This window comes from Nuphar pumila, chromosome 7 (genome assembly GCF_984573655.1).
Source record: "Nuphar pumila chromosome 7, dmNupPumi1.hap1.1, whole genome shotgun sequence".
NCBI lineage: Eukaryota > Viridiplantae > Streptophyta > Magnoliopsida > Nymphaeales > Nymphaeaceae > Nuphar > Nuphar pumila.
Genome location: NC_143255.1, coordinates 29,465,860 through 29,493,775, shown reverse-complemented (window position 1 = coordinate 29,493,775; position 27,916 = coordinate 29,465,860). Strand labels below are relative to the sequence as shown.

The 27,916-nt window shown below is 35.5% G+C and overlaps 1 protein-coding gene across 3 annotated transcripts; it reads left to right on the top strand.

Moving 5' to 3' along the window:
• LOC149831700 (uncharacterized) lies at window positions 1–26,364 on the top strand. Of its 3 annotated transcripts, XM_090012176.1 has the most exons (10): window positions 1–195; window positions 2,018–2,077; window positions 2,244–2,283; window positions 16,611–16,789; window positions 16,941–16,979; window positions 17,110–17,196; window positions 17,355–17,415; window positions 24,766–24,890; window positions 25,110–25,201; window positions 26,217–26,364. In XM_090012176.1, exons 1-10 carry the CDS (start codon window positions 148–150, stop codon window positions 26,329–26,331), a joined length of 846 nt encoding a protein of 281 aa, XP_089868302.1. In that variant the 5' UTR covers window positions 1–147; the 3' UTR covers window positions 26,332–26,364. The 3 variants fall into 3 exon arrangements, with proteins under 3 accessions (XP_089868302.1, XP_089868303.1, XP_089868304.1); XM_090012177.1 differs by lacking the exon at window positions 2,018–2,077; XM_090012178.1 differs by lacking the exons at window positions 1–195; window positions 2,018–2,077; window positions 2,244–2,283 and adding an exon at window positions 11,007–11,139.
• Window positions 26,365–27,916: the final 1,552 nt, after the last annotated feature.

Sequence of the window (27,916 nt, the reverse complement as noted above, 5' to 3'; positions counted from 1 at the left end):
CATCCCCAGCCTCCGTTTCCCCCATCTCCCCCCTCCCGTTTCGGTGGCCTCGTCGTCGTCCCAGAGGGAGAAGGAAATGGTGCGATCGTCGTCGTCTCCCCGCCGAGATCTGAACTCCTGACGGTCGTCGACTGGTTCTTCTCTGACATGGCCGCTCCTTTCCTCTCTTCCCCCTTCCAACCCTACGTCTACCAGGTCGGTGCTCCTCTCCTTTCCCCCTGGCTAAAAATGATCCCCGATCACCCTTCTTTTGGTGGAATTTAGTTTTTTTTGTGTGTGCATATTTTCTTGTGTTCCGGAGAAATTAGTGTTGTCGGGTTCCTGAATCTCGCTTCCATAAGGAAGAAACGTCGAATTTGTAGTTGATTAGTGAGGATATGGCGATCGTTTGTCGATATCGGATGTATTGCACGTTGTGGTGATTCGTTGTCTGTTGTTTCTCTGTTTCCTTTTCTGTGATCCGTGTTTTCTGTTTGATTGGTTGCGCGGACCGACGATTCCGTCTTCGAAGCTTGGAGATCTTGGTGCCCAGAAAGTTTCCTGAATTGTTGATTGTCTTGCTTTGGAATTTCGTTGTTTTTTTCGATCTGGTGAAGGGTTTTAGATGAACTCTCCTGATTCAGGGAATTCGAAGATCTTGGAGCCCCATAGCGTGTGAATTTCGCTGTGGAGAGATTCTGATAGATGGTTCTGTTCTCAAGTTTTTCTTGGTCCTGAAAGATTTCCGCGAATTGCTGGTGATCATGCCTTGAGAGTTTTCGCATTTTGCGCATTGGTGATGGGTTTTAGATGGGTTTTTCTCTTTTGCGAAATTAGAAGACAATGACGTCCATAAGACACTGGAATGCATTCGTTAGGAAAAGTTTTGTTTTTCTCAATTGATTGTTCGAGTGTTTGAGTTTGTTTGTTAAATTCAATGTGGATTGATTGCAATGAATGGTTTGTGGCCTCAATTTGTTTTTGGCGCTTGAAAATGTCCCCGGTTTTTTTAGTTAACATGATTTTGAGTTTTCTTATTCTTTATTATCGTGTGCTTGCCTCAAGAATTTCAATATGAAGAGATTGTAACAAATGAATTCGGTCTCAAATTAGAAGTAAAAAGATTGATGTGTGTTTGTAGGGCTGGTAAATGATCTAAACGAGCCAAGCTTGAAGTGTTAAAGCTTTGCTCATTCTTGTGGCCAGACCTCATAATGAGCCCGAGTTAAACAGGCTGAGTTCTAGCTGGTTTGTTTACATAAAAAATACATTGGTATAGAGCTTAAAGAAATATGATTACAAAAAAATGCATGTAAAATATATCAAAAATATATTTTTTTAATGCCTAAGAAGCTTATACGAGTTGAGCCAAGCCGACTACCTATTGTTCATATTCAGCTTGCCAAGCCTATTTTACAAGTTCGCACATGCTCTTTACCAGCCGAACATGAGTCTTGGCTTGTTTCCGAGCCCTGTGTGTGTGTGCATGTTCCATGACACTTTGAACCATAGTCACAAATATTGGTATCGGCTATAATATCGCGTTAATATCACAATATTCTCGTGATAATATCACAATATTATCAAAGTGGTGATATTTTCAAAATATCATGATATTTTACCTATATTATCGTTTGCTGAATTTACAGTGATAATATTGCAATATTTTGAAAACATCGCCGATATCTGTGATTATGCTTTAAACACAGTCCTAGGCTATTATAAATGAAATTAGATGATCTTATGTGTAGTAGTACTTATATGTGAAGCTTATTTGAGGCTACTATAGCACTTGCAATCTTGGTAATGCAGTGGTTTTTGTAAAAAAAAAATAGTCCCAATTTGTTACAGTAATTTTGAAGTTTTCTAGTTTATGCTAAAGTCATTATTTTATTTCTCGCTCTTGGTAATGCTGGACAAATGATGAGTTGCATACAAATGTTCTATCATGTGAATATTGATGTGTGTGCATTGAAAACTTGTCATTCTTTTTTCATTTTTCCATGAAATATAAGTTGATCTGTAACTTGTGTCTCAGAGTCCACAATCAACCGTGACACCTTTCCAAATTTTGGGTGGAGAAGCTCAAATAGTACAGGTGATTGTGAAAAAGAAAAACACCTTTCTTTGTTTTTTTAAAACTTGGGAAGGTACAAAATAACTTGCTTATAGAAAACATAACAATATCATTGTTTTCCATGCGACTCTTTTGTAAAGTTTTTCATAGATATTCTTCTACTGATGCGGCTTTCTTCAATCACCAGATAATGTTAAAGTCACAAGAGAAGGTTGTCGCAAAGCCTGGTAAGTATCTATCATGTTTGCTTGACATAACAGTTGTTTGAATGATGATGATGCCTCATGTTGGATGGTTTTGATTTACTTGCACTTTAAACATCTGTTGAACATCTTTTCGATGCCCCAGTCTGCGAACTTAGCACTGTAACAGTTATCAGAAATTAAAGGTGTTTAGGATTGGCCTTTTAGGATTCACTAGTGTCAGCTAGTAGTTGTGATCTCTCACAAAAGTTGATAGTTTTTCTGTCTGTAGGTCAGCACATTCTCTGAGTAACAGCCATATTTTTCTTCTGGAGTTGTAGCAGGGATTTGGAAATTTATCACAAACCTCTCTGGATATATTTTAATCATGTACAGTGAGAAGAAGGAAATGCTCGTGATAATGAAAAATTGTCAATTTCTTATATAACTCATCTTGACTTTGCTCACGAAAGGATGATATCTGGTTATTGCTTTGCCTTTTTAAGAAAGCACTTTCTGAAAGAGAGGCATGGAGATGCCTAAGTGGATTTATTTGAAAGATACTCCTAGCAAATCATGTGGTTATCTATTTTGATATTTTTGGTGCCCATGAAAAAAAAATATTCGGAGCAGGGCCAAGATGCTGCATTTAGGCGGATCCTAAATAATAACATTCACAAGGATAATAAAGAAGATAAAACGGGGATATCGTGCAACAATAAACTAGCGAGAGGACAATCAGAGCGTCCACTATTTTCATCCCATAGCCTTTTCTAGATGCACAGCTTATCATTCCAACTTTTAGAATTGAGAATCAATGGTTTGAGGAAGAGAACCTGCTGAAGTAGTGTATTCATACTTTGAAACTCATTTTAGCAAAGATGCCAAGAGAGACTTGCAGTTTTCTAAATCCTCCCTTTAAAATGATGTTAATCAACCAAAATAATCTGCTTGATGTCCCTTTTAATGGAGACTTAAAGCTGTTCTGGAAGTTGGAAAATCATAAAGCATGATGTCTTGATGGCTTTCTGATAGTTTTTTAAGATAATGCAGGATGATTGTAAGCTTAATATTATTGGAAGGACTGCAGGAGTTCTGCTTAAACAGGGGTCTCTTATTTCTTCCATCTTCTTGCAAATAAAGATGCTGGGGTTGTTAAGATGAATGTATTCTTTTGTATATATATATATGTATATATACTCATATATTAATATAATATATATATGTATGTATTTATAAGTATATATATATATATTGAGTCAACCTAGATTGACTTGTATAGCCATTGGAGAGGTTCCAATGGCTAGATTTCTATCCATTGGAACCTCTCCAATGGCTAGAAGGGTTCTCCCCTTCTCTCTCTTCTCACCTCTCTACTCTACAAGTATGTGTGTGTGTGCATCTGTAGTGGTTGAGAGAGTGATGGGTAATTTTAGGATTATGTGTGTGATTTGAGTGTATTGTAGTAATGATTCTTTGTAATTTTATATATAATTTTTTTGTATTATATGAATTTCATCCTTAATGAAATTGTTTATTTTTAAGTCTTGTGTTCTATGGGTATTTCTATTGTTACTACATTGTATTCTTGGTCCATGGGACACATTTCAGAGTACATTGAGATCTGTATCATTTTGTGACAGAGGTCTCTTATTTCTAGATTGGGGGGAGAAGGGAGGAAGGGGGGAACATGTAACACTTAAAAACCTTCTAAGACAATGATATCTCCCAATGTGGAAGATTAATTGAGTGCTTGGTTGTGTAGTTTAACTGATGATAATGATGTTATTATTGGGGCTCTATGATTAAAAAAGTAAGTTCTCTATTAGCCATCTTATGGTTCTCTCCTATTATATGGCATATTGAGTGCGATTGAAAGATTCTTGTTTCTTTACATGGTAATAAGAGCTTTTGTTACTCGACTCTTGAAGATTGCTTGTTGCCTCATTTTCTTGCCCAAGGAAGAAAGAAAGATCTTGGTGAATCAAGTGTTCGTGGAATTGTGCAAGTGTGGCTTGTTGGCTCGGGTGATTATGATGGTGTGCTCATGCTAGTTCTCTTTTTTTTTCTTGCCTATTCTCTCTCTTAATCTCTTTCTCTCCTTTTGTTAGAATGGATGACAATGAGAAGTCACCATCATACCCATGAAGCACCAAATCCGCACTTCTTTATAGAGGGAAATTTACTTCTATTGTTGATACTATTGAAGAATTGAGTATGAAAGATAATAGGCTGAGAGACCATCCTTTGAAAAATGAAGACGACTCTGTTTTATCCGTCTTTAGACCAGAAAACTACATGCTTCCTTACAAGCCACCTCATTGGAAATAAGGAAATGAGGTTGATAACAAACCTTATTGGAAACAAGACAATGAGTATGACAAGAAAAATATTATTTGTTATGATTGTCATGAGCCGAGAAGAAAAGAAGGTGGCTTCGGTTGGTTCGTCTCAAGAAGCGAGTGATTTGAACAAATCTCATGATGCACCCGTGTCTATGTCACAAATTATGAAGATTCTTCAACCTCTTCTTAAATGAGTATCTTCTTCAAATAGAGCATCGATTGGATTCACAGTTTCTTCTTTCTCCGATCCCATTAAAACTCCTTGAGTCCTTGGCTTCTTGCCTCTAGTGCTTCGTTTCATATGACCCCCAATCAAAATGTTTTATCAACTCAAGCGTATCAAATGTTTTCACAACCGATGTACATCCTTGAAATAAAATGAATTGAAAATTTCGAAAATACTTTACAAAATTTTAAAAGATTTATTACTCGAAAATATGGTTTGGACATATTCGGCGAAGGCCTAATGATGCTCCAGTTAGAAGGTTGGAGAAATGGGAAAATATATTAGTTAAAAGAGGTCGGGGTAGGCCTAGGAAGACTTGGATGGAGATGATAGGAAAGGATATGAATGCTTTGAACCTCACCAAGGACATGGTGTTGGATAGAAATGATTGGAGGAAAAGGATTCATGTGGAAGACCCAAAATGAATTTCTTTTTTGGTTCATATCGCTGACCCCAATTGTTTTGGGATGAAGGCGTAGTTGTTGTTGTTGTTTGTTGTATTATTCCCAAAGTAGGGTATATTGTAAAATTCTCCAGTTTTTCAAATATCTTACTATAGATGTAATGTCTCCTCTTTGATGGTTATTGGATGCAGGATCACTAGTCAAGGAAGCTGATTGGGGAAGGCCATAAAGGAGACACATGGATTTTTTAGAAATATCTAAGGATACCTTTTGTTTCAATGTTTAGAAAATTGTCTTGGATTTATGGCACAAACGACTTGGTCATCCTAATGTATCCAAAATTCAATATTTTTCAAATCTGATTTTTTTTGTAACTCTAGAAATTTTAAATGTAAAGATTATATCGTTGGAAAACTAAAGAGATAACCATTTCATGAAAGAACCTTTATTTCCTCTAGATCGCTTGAGTTAATACATTCGAATGTCTAGGGGCCAACACCAGTTATATCAAAGGGTGAATATACATACTATGCAATTTTTTTTGATGATTTCACTAGGCATACTTGGATCTACTTCTTTAAGCATAAGCCTAAAGTCTTTTCTCTTTTTTTAAATATTTCACAACTTAATCAAAAATAAGTTTAAAAATGACATATCTATCTTTTGCACTGATTTAAGGAAAAAATACTTATCAAAAGAATTTAAAGATTATTTGAATTTACATGGCATCACACATCAAAAGTCTTATTTTCACACAACACAACAAAATGGTTTGGCCGAACGAAAACACAAACACATCATAAAAACAACTAGAACTTTGTTGATAGCAAGTCAAGTACCAAAGGATTTTTGGGCTTAAGCAACCCTAATTGCCACATATCTCATTAATAGAATGTCATCTTATCTACAAAATATAACACCTATTGAAAAACTTTTTAAATTAGCTCCTGATTACTATAGATTAAGAGTTTTTGGATGCAAATGTTTTGTTTTTACTAATAGAATTGATAAACTTTTCTCTCGGGCTATTCCTCGTGCATTTTTCGGTTATGCAGATAACCAAAAAGGCTATCGGTGCTTTGATCCCAAAGGTAATTTTTTTTTGACTTTAAAAAGGCTAAGGGAGTAGTTGAGTATTTGTTTTTATTTGATTTGATTCCAAATTATGGAAAATATGTTCATGAACATGATCTTGATGATGACATTGATATAATGGATGAATGTAATCTTGATAATGGTCCTATAACTAACGAATAACATTCCGATAGGAACCAAAACTATTTGCAATATTCCAAGAGTAAGGATCCTAATCACCCATGTGCACTAGAAAAATATGCTAGACAATCTGAAGTTCAAACCAGGTCATTTAGGATCTCTAAACCACCTACGAAATTCGTATCCTATGATTGTTTTTCAAAAAAATACGAAGCATTCATTGCATTATTTCACTCATATGTAGAACCTTCAACCTATGCTCAAGCCAACGAACATTTTGAGTGGATAGAAGCCATGAGAATAGAGCTCGAAGCTTTAAAAAAAGCTAATACTTGGATCATTCAAGATGTCTCACAAGGGAATAAACCTATACGATGTAGGTGAGTATATAAGATCCAAATCAAGAGTGATGAAACTCTTGAGAGATATAAAGCCAGATTGGTTGCCAAAGGCTATTATCAAGAATATGGCATAGATTACAAAGAAACTTTTGCATCAATTGCCAGAATGACCACTGTTAGGACTCTAGTAGCCTTAGCTTCGGTTAAAAAGTGACCAATATTTCAAATGAATGTCAAAAATGTTTTTCTTAATGAAAACTTAGTTGAAAAAGTCTATATAGAGGCACCTCCTGGTATAAATGTTTCTAAGGGTAAAGCTCTTCGTCTAAAAAAACTCTTTATGGTCTTAAGTAAGCACCAAAAGCTTGGATGACATGATCATCTTCGTCTAAAAAATGCTCTTTATGGTCTTAAGCAAGCACTAAAAGCTTGGTTTAGTCGTGTTATGATTGATATTGGATTTAAATCTTGTTTGACTGACACTGCCTTATTTATTAAGATTTCTGATGCAGGTATTATTATCTTACTTCTCTATGTGGATGACATGATCATCACTGGAGGAGATAAACAGAGAGTTGAAAATATTAAAAAACTTTTCAAAGAACATTTTGGAATGACTGATTTAGGATTTTTAAAATATTTTTTAGGAATTGAAGTTGCTTACTCTCCTGGAGGTTACTTATTATCTCAGTCTAATTTTGCTTTTGATATTGTTTCCAGGTCCATAATCATCGATGATAAGAAAGTTGATATTTCTGAGGTTGCCAATACCAAAATGCGAATTGATGATTGCGAACCTTATGAATATCCTACTCTTTAAATACAACTCATTGGAGCACTCTCTTATCTCTCAATTACTAGACCTGATATAACACATGTTGTACACACAACTAATTAATTTCAGCACTCCCACTTCTGTTCATATGAGAGCAGTTTTGTGTATTATTAGATATATTAAAAATTTATTATCTCGAAGATTTTTTCTGTCTCCTTCATCTTTATTAGATTTAATTGCTTACATTGTTGCTAATTGGGGAGGTGATCCCAATAACTGGCACTCAACCACAATTTTTTTTAATGTTTTTAGGTGAATCTCTAATTGTGGCGATGCAAGAAGCAACAAAAGGTTTAACTTTCATCAACAAAAGCTTAATATCGAGCAATGATAACTACAATAATGAAGGTGGTCTGGCTCAGAAGGTTATTAGTTGATATGAGAGTTCAAATAACTGATGCCTCACACATGTATTGTGACAACAAGAGTGCGATCTACATTGCTAGTAATCACACTTTTCATAAACGGACTAAACATATTGAAATGGATTGTCACTATGTTCAAGAGGAGTATCTTCGTGGGAATATAGATCTGCCTTATGTAACATCGAAATATCATTTAGCAGATTTCTTCATCAAACCTCTCGCTGCTCCCAAATATCACTTTTTTTTAGACAAACTTTCAGTCATTATACCATAAGTTTGAAGGGGAGTGTTAAAATGTACATATGTACATGTGTATAATATATATATATATATATTTGTTCTTTTATTTTATTTTTTATTTCTTAGTTTTGTATCTAGTTCACCTTGAACTAGAAAGTCTAACTAGTCAACTAGAAGTTGACTAGTTTGGAGCTGTTGGAGCTAGTCCAACGACTACAAATAGAGCTGTTGGACTAGCTCCAACGACTCTATTTGAGTCCTCTTTTGTCTCTCTCATCTCTTGTATATAAATAGGGGTCATCTCTTCTTTAAATGTATGCTTCTTGCATGGTGATGAGTAAAATAATATTTATTTTTAGCCCTCTTCTGAATACCCCTTGTGTGGGTTTGGTATTGAGTGTGTCCTTTTGTAGACACTTGTTGTGCGTGTTCTTTTGAGTCTTTGGTGAGCATATTGAGTGTGATTGAAGGATTCTTGTTTCTTTACAAGTTCGCCAAAGATCATATCCATGTATACTGCAACAAAATGGGTTGACTGAAAGAAAACATCGGCACATCATTCAAACTACTAGAACTCTTCTTATATAAAAAAATGTTTCAAAAAGGTTTTTAGCTAAAGCCGCTCTTACGACGATCTATTTAATTAATAGAATGCCATCAACCATTCTTGAAAACATTTCTCCTATTGAAAAATTGTTCAAAATACCTTCGAATTATAAAAGAATAAGAATCTTTGGTTGTAAATGTTGTCATTTTTAACAAAAATAATATACTTTTCGCTAAATTCATTGCTTGTGTTTTCTTAGGCTATGCCGAAAACCAAAAAGGATATAGGTGTTATGATATTGAAAATCACAAACTTTATGTTTCAAGAAACGTGGGCTTTCTTGAAAAGAAAAATGAATTTTGAAAAAAGATTTAGCTAAAATGAATGTTAATGATCTGGATGGGCATGATTATGATATTGTTAATGATGTTCTAGATGTGCATGAGTGACTATGATGACGCTCATGAAGCACATGGTACCAATATTGATATATTTGAATCTAACAATAAAGTGCAAATCTATTCTCGACGAGCTCAAGATCACCCCTCATGTGCACTAGAGGGGTATTCCCAAAGTTAAGACATAGATCAACCTATTGTTAGGAGATCTACAAGATTGTCTAAAGCACCTAGTAGGTTCGTATCCTATGAATCATTTGAACCTAACTATAGAGCTTGTCTTATAACCATTCACTTCTATATAGAACCCTCTTTATATATCAAGGCTAAAAATTATCTAGAATGGATTAAAGCCATGCACAATGAATTAGAAGATCTAAAAAAGGCAAAAACTTGAAAAATTCAAACCTTACCCAAGGAAAAGAAAGCCATATGATGTAGGTGGGTTTACAAAGTTAAAACCAAAAGTGATGAAACCTTAGAGAGATATAAAACTAGACTTGTAGCTAAAGGATATATTCAAGAGTATGATATAGACTATGAAAAAACCTTCAATCCCGTTGCTCGTATGACTACTATTAGAACCCTTATCTCTATAACTTTAATTAAAAAATGACCTATTTTTCAGATTGATGTTAAAAATGCATTTTAAAATGGTAACCTATGTCACATAGGTGCGGGTGCAGGTACGGGTATGGGTTCGGGTGTGGCGATGCAGCACTTTAGAAAAACTTAGGTGGAGGGGTGCCAGAGGGTATATATATATTTTAATATATATATATATATAAGATTTTTAATAATTTAATATATGTATATGTAAAACTTATCCATAAAACAAGCCCTCAATAAAAAAATATGTTTTTCACCAGAAACAATAAAAAATTTAGAAGTATTGCCTAATCAAAATTTTAATCGGGTATTGCTTAATATGATTTGGATTTATATATATTTAATACAAAAGTCTATTCCAATGCAGTTTTCACTTTTTTTATTAATGCATTTAATACGAAAGTTTGACCTACTCGGTTGTCCCCATTTAATACAAAAATATATTTAATACAGAATCTGACCTACTCGGCTCTCCCTATTTAATATAGAAATTAATTTCAATGCAGTTTTCACTTTTTTTATTAATGTATTTATGACAAAGCTCTATAAAAAGTCTAAAAGAATGTAATGACTCAACTTTTATGACAACTTTTTAAAAACAATAAAAGAATATACGTGGCTCAAAACATTTAATGCACAACGTTTCAAACTTTCAAAGCTTTGTATATGGGACAAAACTTTAAATAATTAAAATTTGTAGGGTAACTATTTTGGACAAAAATAACCCTGGGTGCGGGTTGACCGCACACAGGGTCACATTTACCGCATCGGGTGTGGCACCCGCACCCGCGTCGCGTCGACGCGGGTGCAACAACCTCTATGCCGAGTCCCTGTGACATAGATGGTAACCTAAATGAGGAAGTTTATATAAAATCATTGCCAGATTTAGGATTGACACATAAAAAAGTTCTTCATTTGAGAAAAGCCTTGTATGGTCTAAAGCAAGCTCCTAAGGCTTGGTATGATCGATTTGGCACCATGATGATTCAATTAGGATTGACACTGCATTGTTTGTTAAGTCTTCTAATGCAGGTATCATTATCTTGTTGCTCTATGTAGATGCCATGATTATCACATGAGATGATAAGCAAGGAGTTAGCCATATCAAATATGTTTTCAAATCCAACTTTGATATGACGGATCTTGGTTTCTTATGTTGTTTTTTAGGTATTGAAGTTGCATATTCAACTCATGATTATTTTTTGTCTCAAACTAAAATGTTGACGAGATAATAGAGCGATCTGGGCTCCCTGATGATAAAGGAGTTGATTCTTAAGAGGTCATTAATGAAAAGATGAAGAAAGATGATGGAGAATCTCTGAAAGACCCAACCCCAACTCCATATAGACAAGTGATTGAAGCTCTATCTTATATCTGTATTACTCGTCCTTATATTTCTTATGCCATTCATTTTGTTAGCCAATTTTAACACGCTTCTACTACAATACATATGAGTGATATAATGAGGATTATTAGATATATTAAAAACTCTATAAATTATGGTTTATTTCTTTAATCTTCTTTTCCGTTAGAAGTTATTGCATATTCTGATTTTGATTAGGGGGAGATGTGAATGATAAACGCTCAACCATCAGTTATTGTGTTTTTGTAGGTGTTCCTTTCTTCCACAGAAGTAGAGTATCATGTCATGGCAACAACCACTTCCAAATTAGTGTGGTTGAGATAACTGTTAGAAAACTCTTGAAAGTTCACATTTACATAACCCTCAAAACTGTGTTGTGATAACAAGAACACAATATACATAGCCAACAATCATACATTCTATAAAAGGACCAAACACATTGAAATTGATTGCTAATGTACGTGAGAAATTTCTGAAGAAGACCATCACGTTGCCATATGTACCATCTGAGTATCAACTCGCGGACTTCTTCACTAAAGCGCTCCCGTAACCCAGATTTCACTTCCTCCTTGGCAAACTCTCGGTTGTTGCACCGTGAGTTTGAGGGGGTGTAAAGATTGTGTACCCCGATATATATATATGTTTGTATGTAGACCGAAATACCCATTAGGGGTATTTTGGTGATTTCCTTTTGTAATAGGGGTCAGCCCACTAGGGGCTGTGTTTGTAATTTTCTTATTTTATTTTTCTTTTTGTTTTTTTATGAAGAATGTAACTAGTCATTGGGCTGCCCCCTTTGCCCCTTGTGCTTATAAATAGGGATCTCCCTACTGTGTTTACTTAATGCTTTTCTAAGCATTTGTTAATGAAAGATCTATTATTTTTACTTTGTGAATTGTTGGTGTGTATTTTGATCGTGTGAATTCTTTTGGTCCATAAGTGACCACTATTGTATTGGTATCTCATTGTATCCTGTACAACTTCTACAGGAAACAGAGAGAGAGAGAGAGAGAGAGAGAGAGAGAGAGAGAGAGAGAGAGAGAGAGACAATGGCTGGGGCGGCACTCAATAGCTCGACCTCCAAGCCCTAACCTTTATATATATAAAGCAGATATACAACTATCCTTGTAATATCAGAGATATTACAAGGATGCCATTAATGAGAAATATACAACATGTGTTTCATTAACATACCATGCGTATGGATCTGGATCCAGATCCATACGCAAGCTATATTTTAATACCCTCCCTCAAGTTGTACGTGATTTTGGATTATGTACAACTTGCTCTTCAATAGCCAAAATTGACGTCCTGTTAACCCCTTGGTAAACAAGTCTGCCACTTGATCTTCTGTTCGAACATGACGTAGTTCTATCTCCTTCATCTCGACTTTCTGCCGTATGAAATGTTGATCAATCTCAATGTGCTTCGTTCTGCTATGCTGGATAGTATTACATGCAATGTTTATTGCGCTTTGATTGTCACATAGAAGAAAAGATAGAATAATTGTCTCCCCAAGATCACTCAATAAGTGTCTAATCCATGTGGCTTCTGCCGTGCCTGCAGCCATCGATCTGTATTCATCCTCTGTACTCGATCGTGCCACTGCCTTTTGTTTTTTGCTGCTCCAGGACACTAAATTGTGTCCAATATATACACAATATACAGTGACAAATCCTCTCTCATCTGGATCCCCTGCCCAATTTGCGTCTGTATAAGTGATGAGTTCATGTCCTCTATGCAGATTATCGTTCTTGCGATAAACAAGTCCGTCTCCTATAGTTCCTTTCAAATAGCGTAGAATGCGCTTCACAACTTCCATATGACCCTCCGTTGGAGCATGCATAAACTGGGATACCTGATTGACAGCATAAACTATATCAGGTCTGGTAAAGGTCAAGTACTGTAACATTCCCACGAGACTTCTATACATTGTAGGGTTGACACAAAGATGACCATCTTCAGAGCTCAGCCTTTGATGTAATACACTAGGACTACTGACTGGTTTGCAATTCGTCATCCCGGCTCTTTCCAGAAGGTCAAGAGTGTATTTTTGTTGCATGAGTGTCAATGTGTCTTGTTGTCTGTCAACTTCCACACCAAGAAAGTACCTCAACTCCCTAAATCTTTCATCTTGAAAGTTTTCATTAAAAACTGCTTCACGTCTTGCACATGATTATCTGAACTCCCAGTGATCACAATGTCATCAACATATATAAGAAGAAGTATAACAATGTCTGCCTTTTGGTAAATAAAGAGTGAGTGATCCAGAGGGCATCTTCTAAAACCATAACTCTGAATTTGCATAGAGAAACTTTCAAACCAGGAACGGGACGCCTGTTTCAACCCATACAGAGATTTCCTTAGTTTGCACACCCAGGCAGTAGGATCCTTCTCGGCATAACCAGGAGGTTGCTCCATATACACTTCTTCCTTTAAAGTTCCATGCAAAAATGCATTTTTAACATCCATCTGGCTAAGGCTCCAACCTCGATCGACTGCTAGGGATATGATGACACAAATAGTACCCATTTTGACTACCGGACTAAAAGTTTCATCGTAGTCTTCACCATATTGTTGTGTGAATCCTCGGACAACAAGTCGTGCCTTATATCTGTCAATGCTTCCTTCAGGCTTATACTTTGTTTTATAAACCCATTTTGAACCAACTACATTCTTTCATTATGGCCGAGGGACTATTTCCCAAGTCTGGCATTCATGAAGAGTTTCCATTTCTTCATTCATAGCTTCAGTCCAATGACGGAATTGAAGAGCTTGATTAAAACAAGTGGGTTCATCCTGTTTTGTGAGCTGAGACATAAACAACTGGAAATCAAGGGAGAATGTCTCATAACTCACCCATCGTTGAATAGGATGCTTAATGCATGACGACCTTTAAGCCGGATCATTGGCGATGCTTTCCACATTCTTCAGCTCTGTATTTTTGTCCCGTCTAGTGTATATCTGCCCAGAGAAGCGTTCTACTGGGGGTGGCTCAACTGGAGACTCAACTGGAGATAATTCAACATGCATTTGTGAGTCATTCAACTCCCTACTCAAGCCGAAGGAAGGACAATTTGTCTGACATGTTTCTCCTGTATTAGCAAAAAGATTTGCGCTCATCCATGGATCATATACTTCTAATTCTCGAGATGGCAACGCTGCAGAGTCATTGACCTGAAAATTTCGTTCGTCAAAAACAACATTTCTGGAGGTCCTAATACGTTTTGTAGTAGGATCATAGCATCAATAACCTTTGTATTCATCTGCATACCCAACAAATCTGCACTTGACAGCCTTGTCCTGAAACTTATTTCGCAGAGATGAATCAACATGTACATAACATACACAACCAAAAACACGCAACTCATCGTAAGAGGGATGTTGCCCGAATAAAGTATAATAGGGAGATTTCCGATCCAAAGGTACCATAGGAAGACGATTTATGATATGAACAAATGTGTGAAAAACTTCTGTCCAGAGACTAACGGGCACATTGCTATCATGTAACATGCTCATCGCGCTCTCGACAATATGCCTGTGTTTCCTCTCTGCAACCCCATTTTATTGAGGAGTATGAGGGCAAGAAACCTGTCGACTTATTCCTTTATCCCGAAGAAAGGCAATAAACTCGTTCGATGAATACTCTCCTCCACCATCACATTGTAAATGCACAATATCATAAGCAAACTTTGTTTTGACCATCGAATGGAATTCCCGAAATATTTGAAAAACTTCATGCTTGTGTTTTAAGAAATATATCCAAGTATAACTGGAATATGAATCAATAAAGATAACATAGTAACGACTGCCAGAAAGAGAAGGAATATGTGCGGGTCCCCAAACATCAGAACAAATAATCTCAAATGGCTTTGAAGCTCTTTTATTTATAATATGAAAAGGAAGAACATGACTTTTGCAGAGTTCGCATGAAGAACATTTATTATTATTATCAGAAAATGAACATAAACTAGACTCTGGAAGGAGACCATCAGATACAAGATTTTCAACGAAACCTCGACTACAATGTCCCAAACGACTATGCCAAATATCTGACTTATTACAATGAGATGAATTAAAAACTTCCAATGAAGGAAAAAACAAAGACTCTGAAGGCGAAGACACTGAAGAATGCTTGGATGACTTCAACTTGAGGACCGAGACTGAAGACGAAGACACTGAAGGAATCTCCTTGAAGACGTACATGTTTCCTTGTCGCTCCCCCTTAGCGAACGTCTCCTTCCTGTGCGTGAAGAAGCTCTGATACCATATCAGATTTGATATCTGGTACAACTTCTACAGGAAACAGGGAGAGAGAGAGAGGGGCTGGGGCGGCACTCAATAGCTCGACCTCCAAGCCCTAACCTTTATATATATAAAGCAGATATACAACTATCCTTGTAATATCAGAGATATTACAAGGATGCCATTAATGAGAAATATACAGCATGTGTTTCATTAACATACCATGCGTATGGATTTGGATCCAGATCCATACACAAGCTATATTTTAACACTTTGTGGCACTCTTTCGAAATTTTGTTGGTTTCATTACACCTTATACAAGTTTGATGTCTCCTTTAAGAATGAAAACTCACTTGTAACTGTTTGCTTTCATTTCTTATTCTGTTATGGCTGATCACTCATCACTCTTTTGCTTGACCTTTTTCTCTTCTATCAATATTAAATAAGAATTTTCTAATTCAAGAGAAAAAGGCCTTCATTCAGGATCCTAGCCTTTACACTAGAGAGGGAAACTTTGTCGTGCTTAATTTTTAAGAGGGATGGACGGAAATGACAGGATGATGCTAGCCCACTTGTGCACCCTATATGTAGCTGGATCCAATTCAGATTACGCCCATGTCCCAATTTTTTGAATCATAAAATGGATGCTAGCCATCTAATAGTCGCAGTGCAAGCATGTGCATGCATATGGCTGTAGAGTGTGCCAGATTCAGTGATCATTGTGAAAGAAAAGGCAGATTATTTGAAAAAGATTGTAGAAGGTTCTAGCTCCGTAATTATTGTGAAGATCAGAACAAGGCAGATTATTTATATTCCATCATTGATTGTGTCAATGAAACCACACCTCAAGACCATCTTGGAAAATCAACCATTTCCATGCAGCTATAAGTGCAATTTGGTATCTTGATGTTGATTTACAAAAAATCAGTGAATTTTGTAAAAGACTATGGAGGATGCTAGCTCCAAAATCATTGTGAAGATCAGAAAGTTAAGGCCGATTATTTATATTCCAACATTCACATTGTTGTCAATGATGGTTACAAAACCAGTCCAAGACCATTTTGGAAAAGCAACCATTGCCATGTAGCTGTAAGTGCAACTTGGTATCAGGATGTCGAGTTTAAAAAAATTCAGTTAATTTTTGACTTCACTATGAAGCTTTTGTCTCTCTCATTCTTTAGTTTGCTGCATATATGTTTTTTGTTACCTTATTTTTTGTTGATTTTGTGAAAATGTCAGGTTCTATGTGTTATATGTCTGGATCCATTCAAATGGAAAATGTTTACCTACCTGAAAATGAAGGGGGCATATGGCAATTGCTCTTTGGCAAGAACATGACTAGCATCATCCTGAACAATACAGGACCAGGTGATGGATTTGTTGGTATCGCAGCACCATCACTGGCACGTATACTGCCGGTTTGTATTGAAATACTTTTTTCTTTTCAACTTTAGTGTATAGCTGAAAATTTATGATATAAGCTTATTTAAATTACATATATGATGAAATGGAAGTTTATATAATGGAATTCATTTTTTATTTCTTTTTCATACATTAATTCCTTTGCAGATTGATTTGGCTACATTTGGAGGAGAAATTTTATGTCAGGTAGAGTTATTTCGTTAATAGTTGTTTAAAAGTGACTTCATACAGAAAATTTTCTGGTTTCACGTGATTGCATGCCCTAATTATGTGTTTTACATCCACTTTCTTACTGTTATGACTATGGTTGTTGTAGCCAGATGTGTTTCTTTGCTCTGTTAATGATGTCACTGTGACTAATACAGTTGATCAAAGGGCCCGTCCTATTGTGGCTGGCGCGGAGGTGAGGTCATTTATATCTGGAATTCTTGCTATCTATGTGACTTTGAGTGTTTTACAATTGAGCATCAAATACTTGTTATGAGTTGGCTATCATGGTTTTCTTTATGTAGATGAAAAACATGTCTTAAAAAATTAAGTCTACCTGTGGTGCTGTCATAGGGTATTTTGAGACAGAAGCTGGTAGGTCAGGGGCTTGCTTTCATAATTGGTGGTGGATCTGGTATACTTTCTTTTCTCTAGCTCATATACCTTGGTAATCATGATCTATCTTCCATTAGAATCTAAAGCATGTTGACAAAGTCAATTGTCTTGATTTCCTTAAAAAAATTGTATTGAACTGTTTCCCATTGTTCATGTTTTTGTCTATAATATACTTTTGCCAATAAGTGATGATTTTTTTGACACAACTGTAATTTTGGAAGATCAAGTCTGGGCAGCTGACTGTTGCCTTGTGCAATGTAATAAAGTTTGTATCAGTTTTGGGAGTGCCCTGAATGTTGTACACTGGCATCATAAAGTAGTGGAGGCTTTGCATTTGATCTGGGTCACCATGTTGCTGCTCTTTGCGGAACTGTCTTTTGTTTTTCATGGGGAGAGCAGTACTATGCTTATGATTTTATTGTTCAATCTCTGCTATCTTCAGTATAGCATAGAATAAGATCCTATGCCTACCTGCCTGTTCGGTTCTTGTTTTTTTTGGGTGGGGGGTTGATCAATTATTCTGCAACATTTGTATTTTTGTATATTGAAGCCTGTCTCTTTGAATATGCTTTCACAAGTTTTTTTCTGTTCTTTTTGGTTGTCTATACATTTGTCTGTGCACGTTGATGGAATTCTATCTTGGGGCAGCTTATATGAGATCGAATGTGGTTGTGACCATTATTGACCTCTTTTAGTGCTTCAGTATGAGGGTTGTTTGTTGTACTAAAAAGAATATGGCTTCAAGATTCTGGAACCATGGTCAGCGATTTAAGTTTGTGGATTTTGAAATCTATTAACACCTATGTCACATGGGTGCGGGTGCGACACGGGTGTGGCGCAATTTCAAAAATTTTGGACACGGGGACTCGGCTATATATATAACAATAATAAGTCGGCTATAGCCCATTAGGGGACACGGCTAAGATCATGCGTCTTGATGTTGATAACATTCCAAGTGAGTACCAAATATCATTCTATCGCCAATAGAACTTTTAGTTTAGCTCTTTCATTTTGCTTTCAGGATGCTTATATTTCAGTGCTAGTTAGTCGGCTATAGCAAGCAGCATAGGCCTTTAAAACAAAAAATTGTATAGAGAGCAGGGCACTAATGGCTTACATATACTAATGAGAACGTACTGGCCATGAGCGATCTAGTTTCTGACTTTGTAATTGTTTGTTTCTTGCTGTATTGTTCTTCTTTTCCTCATTATCATGTTTTGTTGCTATGAAAACCATTGCCACAAATATCGTTCTCAGTAATTTCTTGCTGTATACGTTAACAGTTGCACAGTCTTTGACTCTGTGCAATGCAGTCTGTGACTGTGCACAGTCTGTAACTGTGCAGTTGCAGTTGCACAGTCTGTGAATGTGCAACTGCATTGCACAGTCTGGTTATATATATATATATATATATATATAAACTATTTTTTTTGGCCCAAAAATTGACATTTTTGGACTCAATCAACGTTGACCGAGTCCAAAACAAGGACGGACTCGGCCTCGACTCGTTGACCGAGTCCGGGCCGTGTCCGAAGCCGCACCCGTGTCCGCACCCTTGTCGGGGCGTGTCGACTCGGGTGCGGCGCCTCTCTAGCCGAGTCCGTGTGACATAGATTAACACTTATTTTAGGCAGATTTCAATGGTTTGACTGTCATTGAGACATATTCCAGTGGTTTTCTGTGTTATGTAGACCTCTGGAAGGAACCTTAGGCTGTGCATAATGCCTCGATGGCATGGTTTAGTGTTATGTAAGCCAGTCTATCTTGCTTCATGTCTAGAACACCTTTTCAATGTACCCAAGTTTATGTAATGAAATAGCAGAAGTGATGAAAATGATGCCACTAAGGGCAAACAAGATTGCAGTCACAAAACTGCACAAGCATAAGCCAATGCCACTAGGGGCTAGGGAGCTCCCAATAGTCATATTTCAGACCATTGGGAGTCCCAACGACTCTATGGTAAAAAAGACCATAGAGCCCCTAATGGCTGCATTAATTAAAAAAATAGAAAACTAAAAATAAATAAAAGGAAAAATAACTGTTTTAATAAACAAGTTTATTACAAGGGAAATGACTAAAATGCCCCTATAGGGCATTTAACTATTACAAGACTAATAACTATATATATGAATATATGTATGTATATATAGGTATATACATACATGTATACATATATTTTAATACCCCACTCAAACTTACGATGAAATAACCAAAAGTTTGTTAAGGAGGAAAATAAAATGAGGTGTAGGAAGAGCTTTGGTGAAGAAATCCGCAAGTTGGTATTCTGATGTGACATACGACAATGTAATAGTTTCTCTTAAATATTCATCTCTGATATAATGACAATCCATCTCAATGTGTTTGGTACGCTCATGGAAGGTGTGATTGCTTGTAACGTAGGTTGCACTTTTGTTATTACAACATAGCTTCGAAGAAGAAGAGATGATTATTCAAATATCTTTGAGAAGACTTTACAACCATATAAGTTTCATTGTTGTTGTAGCCATTGCCTGATATTCAGCTTTGATTGAGGACAATGATACCTTTTGTTGCTTCTTGCATCTCTACGAACTTGGATAAACTTTTAAAAATCCACCAAAACCTGTAATTGAGATTCCATCATTGGGATTTCCTCCCCAATCTACATCAATATAAGCAAATAAATTCAGTGAAGAGGATAAAAAAAGCCCTATAGTGATGTTATTCGTGGGGTATCTGATAATTATTAACACAATACTCATATGCATAGTGGTCGAAGCATGCTGGAACTGACTAACAGAATAAATTGCATGAGCTATATCTGGTCTAGTGATGGATAAGTAAGTTAATGCCCCGATCAATTGACAATAGGGTGTAGGATCTTCAAGGAGAGTCCCATCTCCAGGCCTTACCTTAACATTGATCATTTCTGGGGTTTCTACTTTTTCGTCATTTGAAATTTCAGACTTGACAAAAATGTTAGCAATAAGCTTCATTTGAGACAAAATGTACCCTCTGAAAGAGTATGCAACTACAATGCCAAGAAAATATCTCAAATAACCCAAATTATACATATCAATTATTTTAAAATATTTTTAATATCACTAACTCCCTGTTTGTCACTCTCAGTGATTATCATATCATCTACGTAAAGTAGAAGTATGACTACTTTGATACCTGTACTTTTAATAAAAAGAAAAGTGTCAGTATAATAGGAATGAAAACCCAAAGAAGATATGACACTACTAAATCTATCATACCAGGCATTTAGAGTCTGTTTAAGATTATATACAGGGCCTTTTTCAGTTTAAGAATTTTACCATTTTCAATAGTAACTCCCGGTGGAGGGTTCATTTAAACTTCCTTACTTAATTCCCCCTTAAGAAAAACTTTTTTAATATCAAGTTGATATATGTGTCATTTTTGAATTGAAACCACTGCTATGAGGGTCCTAACACTCGTCATTCTAGCTAATAGGGAAAAAGTTTCCTTATAGTAAATCCTATATTTTTGAGAATATCCTTTTGCGACTAATCTGACTTTATATCTTTCTAGGGTTTCATCACTCTTGGTTTTAACCTTAAAAACCCATCTACATCCTATAGCTTTCTTTCCTAAGGGTAATGAAGTTACTTCCCAAGTATTAACCCTTTTAAGAGCACCTAATTCTACATTCATTGCTTCAACCCAACGCGAAATATTTTTAGCATCATTATAGTGTGGTGGTTCATAGTAAGAATGTAATGCTGTTAAGCATGCTCTATAATTTAGTGTCAAAGTATCATATGATATAAACCTACTAGGTGGAATAGAGACACAATTGGGTCTTCTAAGTGAGGTTTCTTCTATAGAGGATTCATGTGTATATTTTTCTAAGGCACTTGGAGGGTTTCTTTGCTCACGTCGGGTATACACTTGTATTGGTTTATCAATAATATTATCATTACTTGATTCGGTATTTTCAACATTAGAATGCCTATCATTATCACCTTTATTACTCTAGGAATCATCATTCGAAGAAACATCACAAGAGGTTAATTCTTCTTGTGGTAAGAAATCAAATAAGAAGTTATAATCTACTTCCTCTTTTTCCTTAGTTATCTCAAGTTCATTTTTATTTTCTAAAAAAGTCACATCCTTAGAAATATAGTTGTTATTCTTAAAGTCAAAACATCTAAAGCTTTTTTGATTTTCTCCATAACCCATGAAGGCGTATTCAATGGCTTTTGGAGATAATTTATCTCTCTTATGCAAATAACAAAATATTTGCAATAAAAATATCTTAAACGTTTATAATCAGGAGTTTTTTCAAATAGTTTTCATATGGAGAAATATTTTGAAGAGATGACGAGGCTATTCTATTTATCAAGTTGATGTTAAAACGGCCTCGACCCAAAAACTCTTTGGAACATTTTTAGGAATAAGGTCCTAGCAGTTTTCATAATATGTCTATGTTTTCTTTCGGCTAGTCCGTTTTGTTGAGGAGTTCTTGGACAAGATTTTTTATGACAAATCATGTTTTGTTTTAAATAATTTTGAAATTCATTTCATAGGGATTCACCACCTGAGTAAGATCTAAGGATGAAAATATTGCTTTGAAATTGATTTTTAATAATCATATGAAATTCTTTAAAACAAGAAAATATATCAGATTTGAGATTAAGGAAGTAAATCCAAACATATCTAGTGAAATCATCAATAAATATAACATAATATGAATATCCTCCTTTTGATATGACCAAGGAGGGCCCCAAACATTGGAATGCACTAATTCAAAAGGTCTTTTAGAGACAAATGTTCTATTTAGAAATCAAATAGCTTTTATTTTTTCAAAAATACAATCCTTGCAAATTAATTATTTCTCATTCCAAAAATGCTTCCCAAAAAGAAAAAATTACTTTTTTGAATAGCTTGGATATCCAAGTCTCTTATGCCAAGTTTTAATGTATTTTTCTTGTACTGTTGTACATAGTTACAATATGATTTTGAAAGGAGATTTAAAGATTCCATGAAGTAGAGTTTTCCTTTCTTATGACCTTGCCCAATCCTCTTCTCGGAACAGAGATCCTGCACAAAGCAACCCTTAGATGAGAAGGAGATTTTACATCCATGATCGAATATTTGAGAAATCGAAAAAAAATTTAAATCTAATTTTAGAACAACTCTAATTTTTGTGACAAAAGTTTTGAGAAAAATCTAAGGTTCCAATACTTTTAATTTGTAAGGATGTTCCATCGACAGTGGAAATATAAGAACTTTTTGAATTAGTGCAAACATTAGATAAACTATTTTCATGTGGTGTCATATGAAAAGAAACTTTCGAGTCAAGGATCCAAGAACACAGACCTAGAGGAGATGAAGATGCTATCGCGACCCTCAAAGTTGATGGAGATTTAAGTAGTATTGGAGTGCCTCCGATAGTTGGGTAAGTGAAAAAGTGTCTCATCTTCTTCTAATGAATTCTTCTTTCTTTGGTGTAGTTTCATCAACAAAAGCTACTTTGTTTTTGGAAGTATCATTAAGTTTAAAACAATTTGGCCTTATGTATGCCGGTTCATAACAATAGTGACAAATGACTTTCTTATATGGTTATTTTGCCTCCCAAAGTGTGGAGGTGTATAAGATTTAGCATGATTGCCGGGTTTAGAGATGGCCAATCCTTCACCTCTCCCTTTAACAATACAAAGACGAGTTTCTTCTTGGCAAACTTCGGCAACCACATCTTCCAACAAAAGAGCTTTAGTTTTATGGAGGAGAGAAATCTTGCTCAAACTCGGGCCTAAGCCCATATAAAAATTAGAAAAAATGCTATTTTTTCATTTGTTCTCTTCTTAGCTCCACATGTTCACTAACAACCCACTTGGTTTCAATAAGAGATAATTCGTCCCATAGTGAGCCTAAAGAGCTAAAATAATCACAAACGCTCATTTCACCTTGTTTGATTATTCAAATCTTGTCTTGGAAGAAAAATTATCTTGCAAGGTCTTTTTAGGCATACATACCCTTTAAAAAGAGCCAAGCCTCATTAGCTCTACGAAATTTGTCAACGTTGTCACATATCTTGAGCTCAACATTATTCATAAATTATGCAAGGATTTTGGTATGGTTACTTTCTCAATCTTGTACCTTAGTTTGATGTTTTTGAATGACTTTCATACTTGCATCACCTTCTAAGGCTTTCTCTTGATCTCCTTCATTTTTGGTGAGCTTGAGTTGTGGTTCCGGGATGGTGCCCATGACATACCCCAAAAGTTTTTTTTTCCTTTGAAATTGTTCTTCATAGCGGATGCCTACATGATGTAATTTATGTCATTTAGCTTGAAAGAGAGATCAATTTTTTGTTCATTCTTCATTCTTAAAGAGAGGGATAGTAAGAGAAAAAGGAAGAGGAAAAAATGTGCAAGAGCATGTTTGAAGAATCTTTTCCTCACTTTGAATCACTACGAATACACGGTAACTTTGAAGATGCACTTTCTCAATAACTCGATGGCTTTGATACCATGTTACAAGATTGCAATCACAAAAAGTGCACAAGCACAAGCCAATGCCACTAGGGGTTAACAAGATCGCACTCACAATGTGCACAAGTACAAGTCCACTATGGAACAACACAAATAGCCAACAAAGGGAAAACACAAGAGTAAAAATATATGATTTTATTGAGGAAGTGCTTTAGTAAAAGCATAAAGAATGAGGGGGATTACACCCCAATTTATACATGAAAAAGGAGAGAAGAGAGACCATTGGGAGCTCCCAATAGAATCGTTGGGAGCTCCCAACGGTCATATTTCTGACCATTGGGAGTCCCAACGAAAAGACCATAGAGCCCTCAATGGCTGTACTAATCACAAAAAAAAAAAAACTAAAAATGAATAAAAGGAAAAAAATAACTGTTTTAATAAACAGTTTTATTACAAGGGAAATGACTAAAATGCCCCTGTAGGGCATTTAAATATTACAAGACTAATAACTATATATGAATATATGTATGTATACATAGATATATACATACATGTATACATATATTTTAACAGTTGTTAAAAATGACGGTGGAGCCAACTCAAAAACTGGTGTGCTGGACATGGGCTGAATAACTCACAAGTAGTTTTATTTTCTTTCAATCTATTAAAAAGAAAAGAAAAATTGAGGTTCATTGAAAAGAGAATTGTTAATCTGGTGAGGTGTCAAACTCTAGTAAATATAGGAGATCAAACTCTAGTAAATGCAGGAGGTTTGTCGTGAGATGGATAAAAATCTGCAACCTATGTAACTCGCTTATTCATATCTTCAATGGCAATGTAACAGCTGATTAAAGTGGAAGGGTCATATTTATTTCTATTTTTTTAATGTGTTTCTAACTTGATATTGTTTGAACATTGCCTTCTGGTAGTTGTACAAAAGAATCTTGAAGCAGGAGAAGTGTTGGTCATAGATGCAGCTAGCATTGTGGCCATGACAAGTAGTATTGATCTGAATGTAAAACAAATGGGCCCGTCCAGACGGGTGGTCTTTGGGGTAAGATTTTTGCCACTTTACTTTTGGAAGTCCGCTGTTTTGTCAAGTGAATGCCTTGACTGTTTAGCCCTTTTTTCATTGTCCTGTTGCATCCCAGTTGGTGATGCTTCACTGTCCTTTTATTTTTCAATAGTTAAGGCAATACTTGCATGAGTTCACTTTTTCTGACACTGTTTTTCCCCATTGCAACTTTGGTATGTGTTCTTGTTAATCAAATAGGGAGAAAGCCATGTGACTGCTGTTCTTACTGGACCAGGAATTGTCTTCATCCAGAGCTTGCCCTTCTACCGCCTTTCTCAAAGAATTGCAAGGCAAGTAAATTATATGCATTATCGTGTTAGAAATTTGTTTCTTGCATGCCCAGTGCAAGGTGTAGCTAACAAATTCATTGCATAGTACTGTATTGTATTATAAGATATGCAAAATTTGAGTCTGAATAATTAACATTTTCTATTTTGACTGTTAAAAAAAAATATAAATGACGATACTAATGAGATAAATGGAAACAAAATGGTTATTTAATGAGTGATAACTATAATTGATAAAGATAAGGCAATAAGAACTACCAAATCACGTTCATAAAATAGACAAAATATCAACAATAGTTGACAAGTCTCACAATGTAAAGTTGTAAATAAAGCATTAACTATCTATTTAGTTCAGTAGGATGATATGTATAACTGTTCTAGTAAATATTACCCATCAGAGAAAAAAAAGGTTTTAAATCTGTTATCTATTGCTTTCACCCATCACAATGAAAGTGATAATATAAAAAATGGCCCATAAATGTTTCCTTCCTCCCCTTCTTCCTCTCATCTGTTTGATCCCACATATTCATTATCATCCACAAGGCCTTTTTTCTTTAATGATTGTTAAATAAGGACAACAGGACCTTAGTAAAACCCTATTTAAAAATCTTATTGAAATTTTCCAATTCTGTTGATGTTTTGGTTGAAATACACCGAATGTGAATTATGGAAAGATGCACCTTATTTTTAATACAAAAAGGCCTATCAAATCTTATGGGCAATATATTTTTTTTACAATGAAAATGTGATAATTGTGCGGCTTTTGTAATTTTTTAATGATCTGAGTCATTGCCATGTTTATGTCTGTCATTGTGAAAAATATGTCATCTTCTATTCTGATTTATATTAAAATGATGAATCTTCCCATGATCTTGCTTGTGTGGCTTGCTTAACCTAATGTTACCTGAATGTTAATGTGGGACGAACTTGTGCTACATCTTGCCGCTAGAGCTTGCATGAGAATATCTCTCTCTCGTTTTTTTTTTTGCTGAAATCTTCAATTATGTATCACATGCAGGGCAGTAACATCCCCAGGAATGCGAGAGAATCCTAGGTTTTTTATTCGGATTGCTCTGTTTTTCTTCCTCACTTATCTTATGATTGTATCATCTCTGCTCTTGACTGATATATGAAGTTACACCAGGCTCTCTTTTGCGGCTTTTCCATCTTTTGTTCTCCTTTTTAGAAGCCCCCTTTTTAGCATTGTATTCTTTACTAGGAAATTTGGAGGTAAATTTTGTTTTCAGTTTTTAATGAACAATAAAAGGTGAAGACTGAAGACGGATGTGTAGGGGAATTCAATTACATGAAGTTAATTCATCTTAGGACACATGAACATGGAATATGAGGAAGAACTCGAAAAGAAAAAAGCGCTTTGTTTTTCATCGTCACTTTGAGAGACTTTAGGATTGTCAATCTGACTGACAGCATGCCCTAACAAGTTGGCGTTGTAAGATCATTGCAAAAGTATTTTTCTCTCACCTCTTGATGTTGGTGTTTTAAAGTAGGAAGATCACAGTTATGTGCAGGTTATGGGTCTGACAGAAGCCGTCTGGAATTTTCATTCCCTTGTATTTCTGACTTCCATTCAGAAAACAATTTGGTTCCATGTAGGGTTTCATAACCATGGATTTATGTTGTTTTAAGTGTCTTAGATCTAGGGGTGGGCAACGGGCCAGCCTGTTGAGAAAACCCTGGCCCACGGCCTGGGCCGCGGGCCACCAGGCCCTATTATGCCCACCCCTACTTAGATCATTGGTTATAGGACTGGTAAACTCAAGAGGGCATGTTCGGGTTTGGTTTGTTTACTAGTGGACTGAGCTCGTGCTCGCAGCTTCTCCCTGAACGAGATGAGCTGAACATGAGCTCTCATGTAAAAAAAATGTGTTATTTATACATGAAATATGTATTTTTCCTATATATATATTACACTTAATATATAATTATATATTAGACTTAATAGTTCATATTTTATATGTATATTTTCTATGCATGTTTCTCTTTATATATTACACTTAAAAACACCTCACACATGAAATATATATTTTTCTCTATACGAGATCACCCTGTGATGTGTACAATTACAATGCCAACGAAGGGCTACACAAGTGCACAAATATACTATGGTCTCTAATGGACCGATGACAATCTCATAAAAGAGATACAAAAGCACGAATTCCACAAGAGCACAAAGGCACAAAACCCACGAGAGCATAATAAAAAAAAAATAGATTTTGTATTAGCACATGAAATGCTTTAGAAAAAGCAAAAAATACATAGGGAGGTGAGGCTCTATTTATAGAGCCTCACATGCCTTTAAGGGAGGCAGTCCAACAGTCGTTGGACTGCCTCCAACGGTCATATTTATGACTATATGACCGTTGGGGGCAGTCCAATGACTAGTTGGACTATCACCCCAATAGTCCTTTTGAGTTTACAATAAAAAACAAAAAAACAAAAATAATAAAAAAGACCTTGTAGTTCCTAATGAATTGTACTAAATTACATATTATTAAATAATCAAAATACCCTTGATATACATATATTGTATAAATATACATATATCAGTTAGGTATAAATATATACACAATATTTTAACACTCATCTCAAACTTACAGTGAAATCACCGAAAGTTTGCTAAGAAGATACAAAAATCTTGGTAGAGGAAGAGCTTTGGTGAATTATTTTGCAATCTGAAACTCGAACTGAACATACGGT

Excerpts from the sequence above, each read along its gene's own strand:
- LOC149831700 (XM_090012176.1), top strand. The coding sequence starts at position 148 with ATGGCCGCTCCTTTCCTCTCTTCCCCCTTCCAACCCTACGTCTACCAG. Across the intron at positions 196-2,017 it reads TCCAACCCTACGTCTACCAG|AGTCCACAATCAACCGTGAC; the intron begins GTCGGTGCTCCT and ends CTTGTGTCTCAG. Across the intron at positions 2,284-16,610 it reads GAAGGTTGTCGCAAAGCCTG|GTTCTATGTGTTATATGTCT; the intron begins GTAAGTATCTAT and ends TGAAAATGTCAG.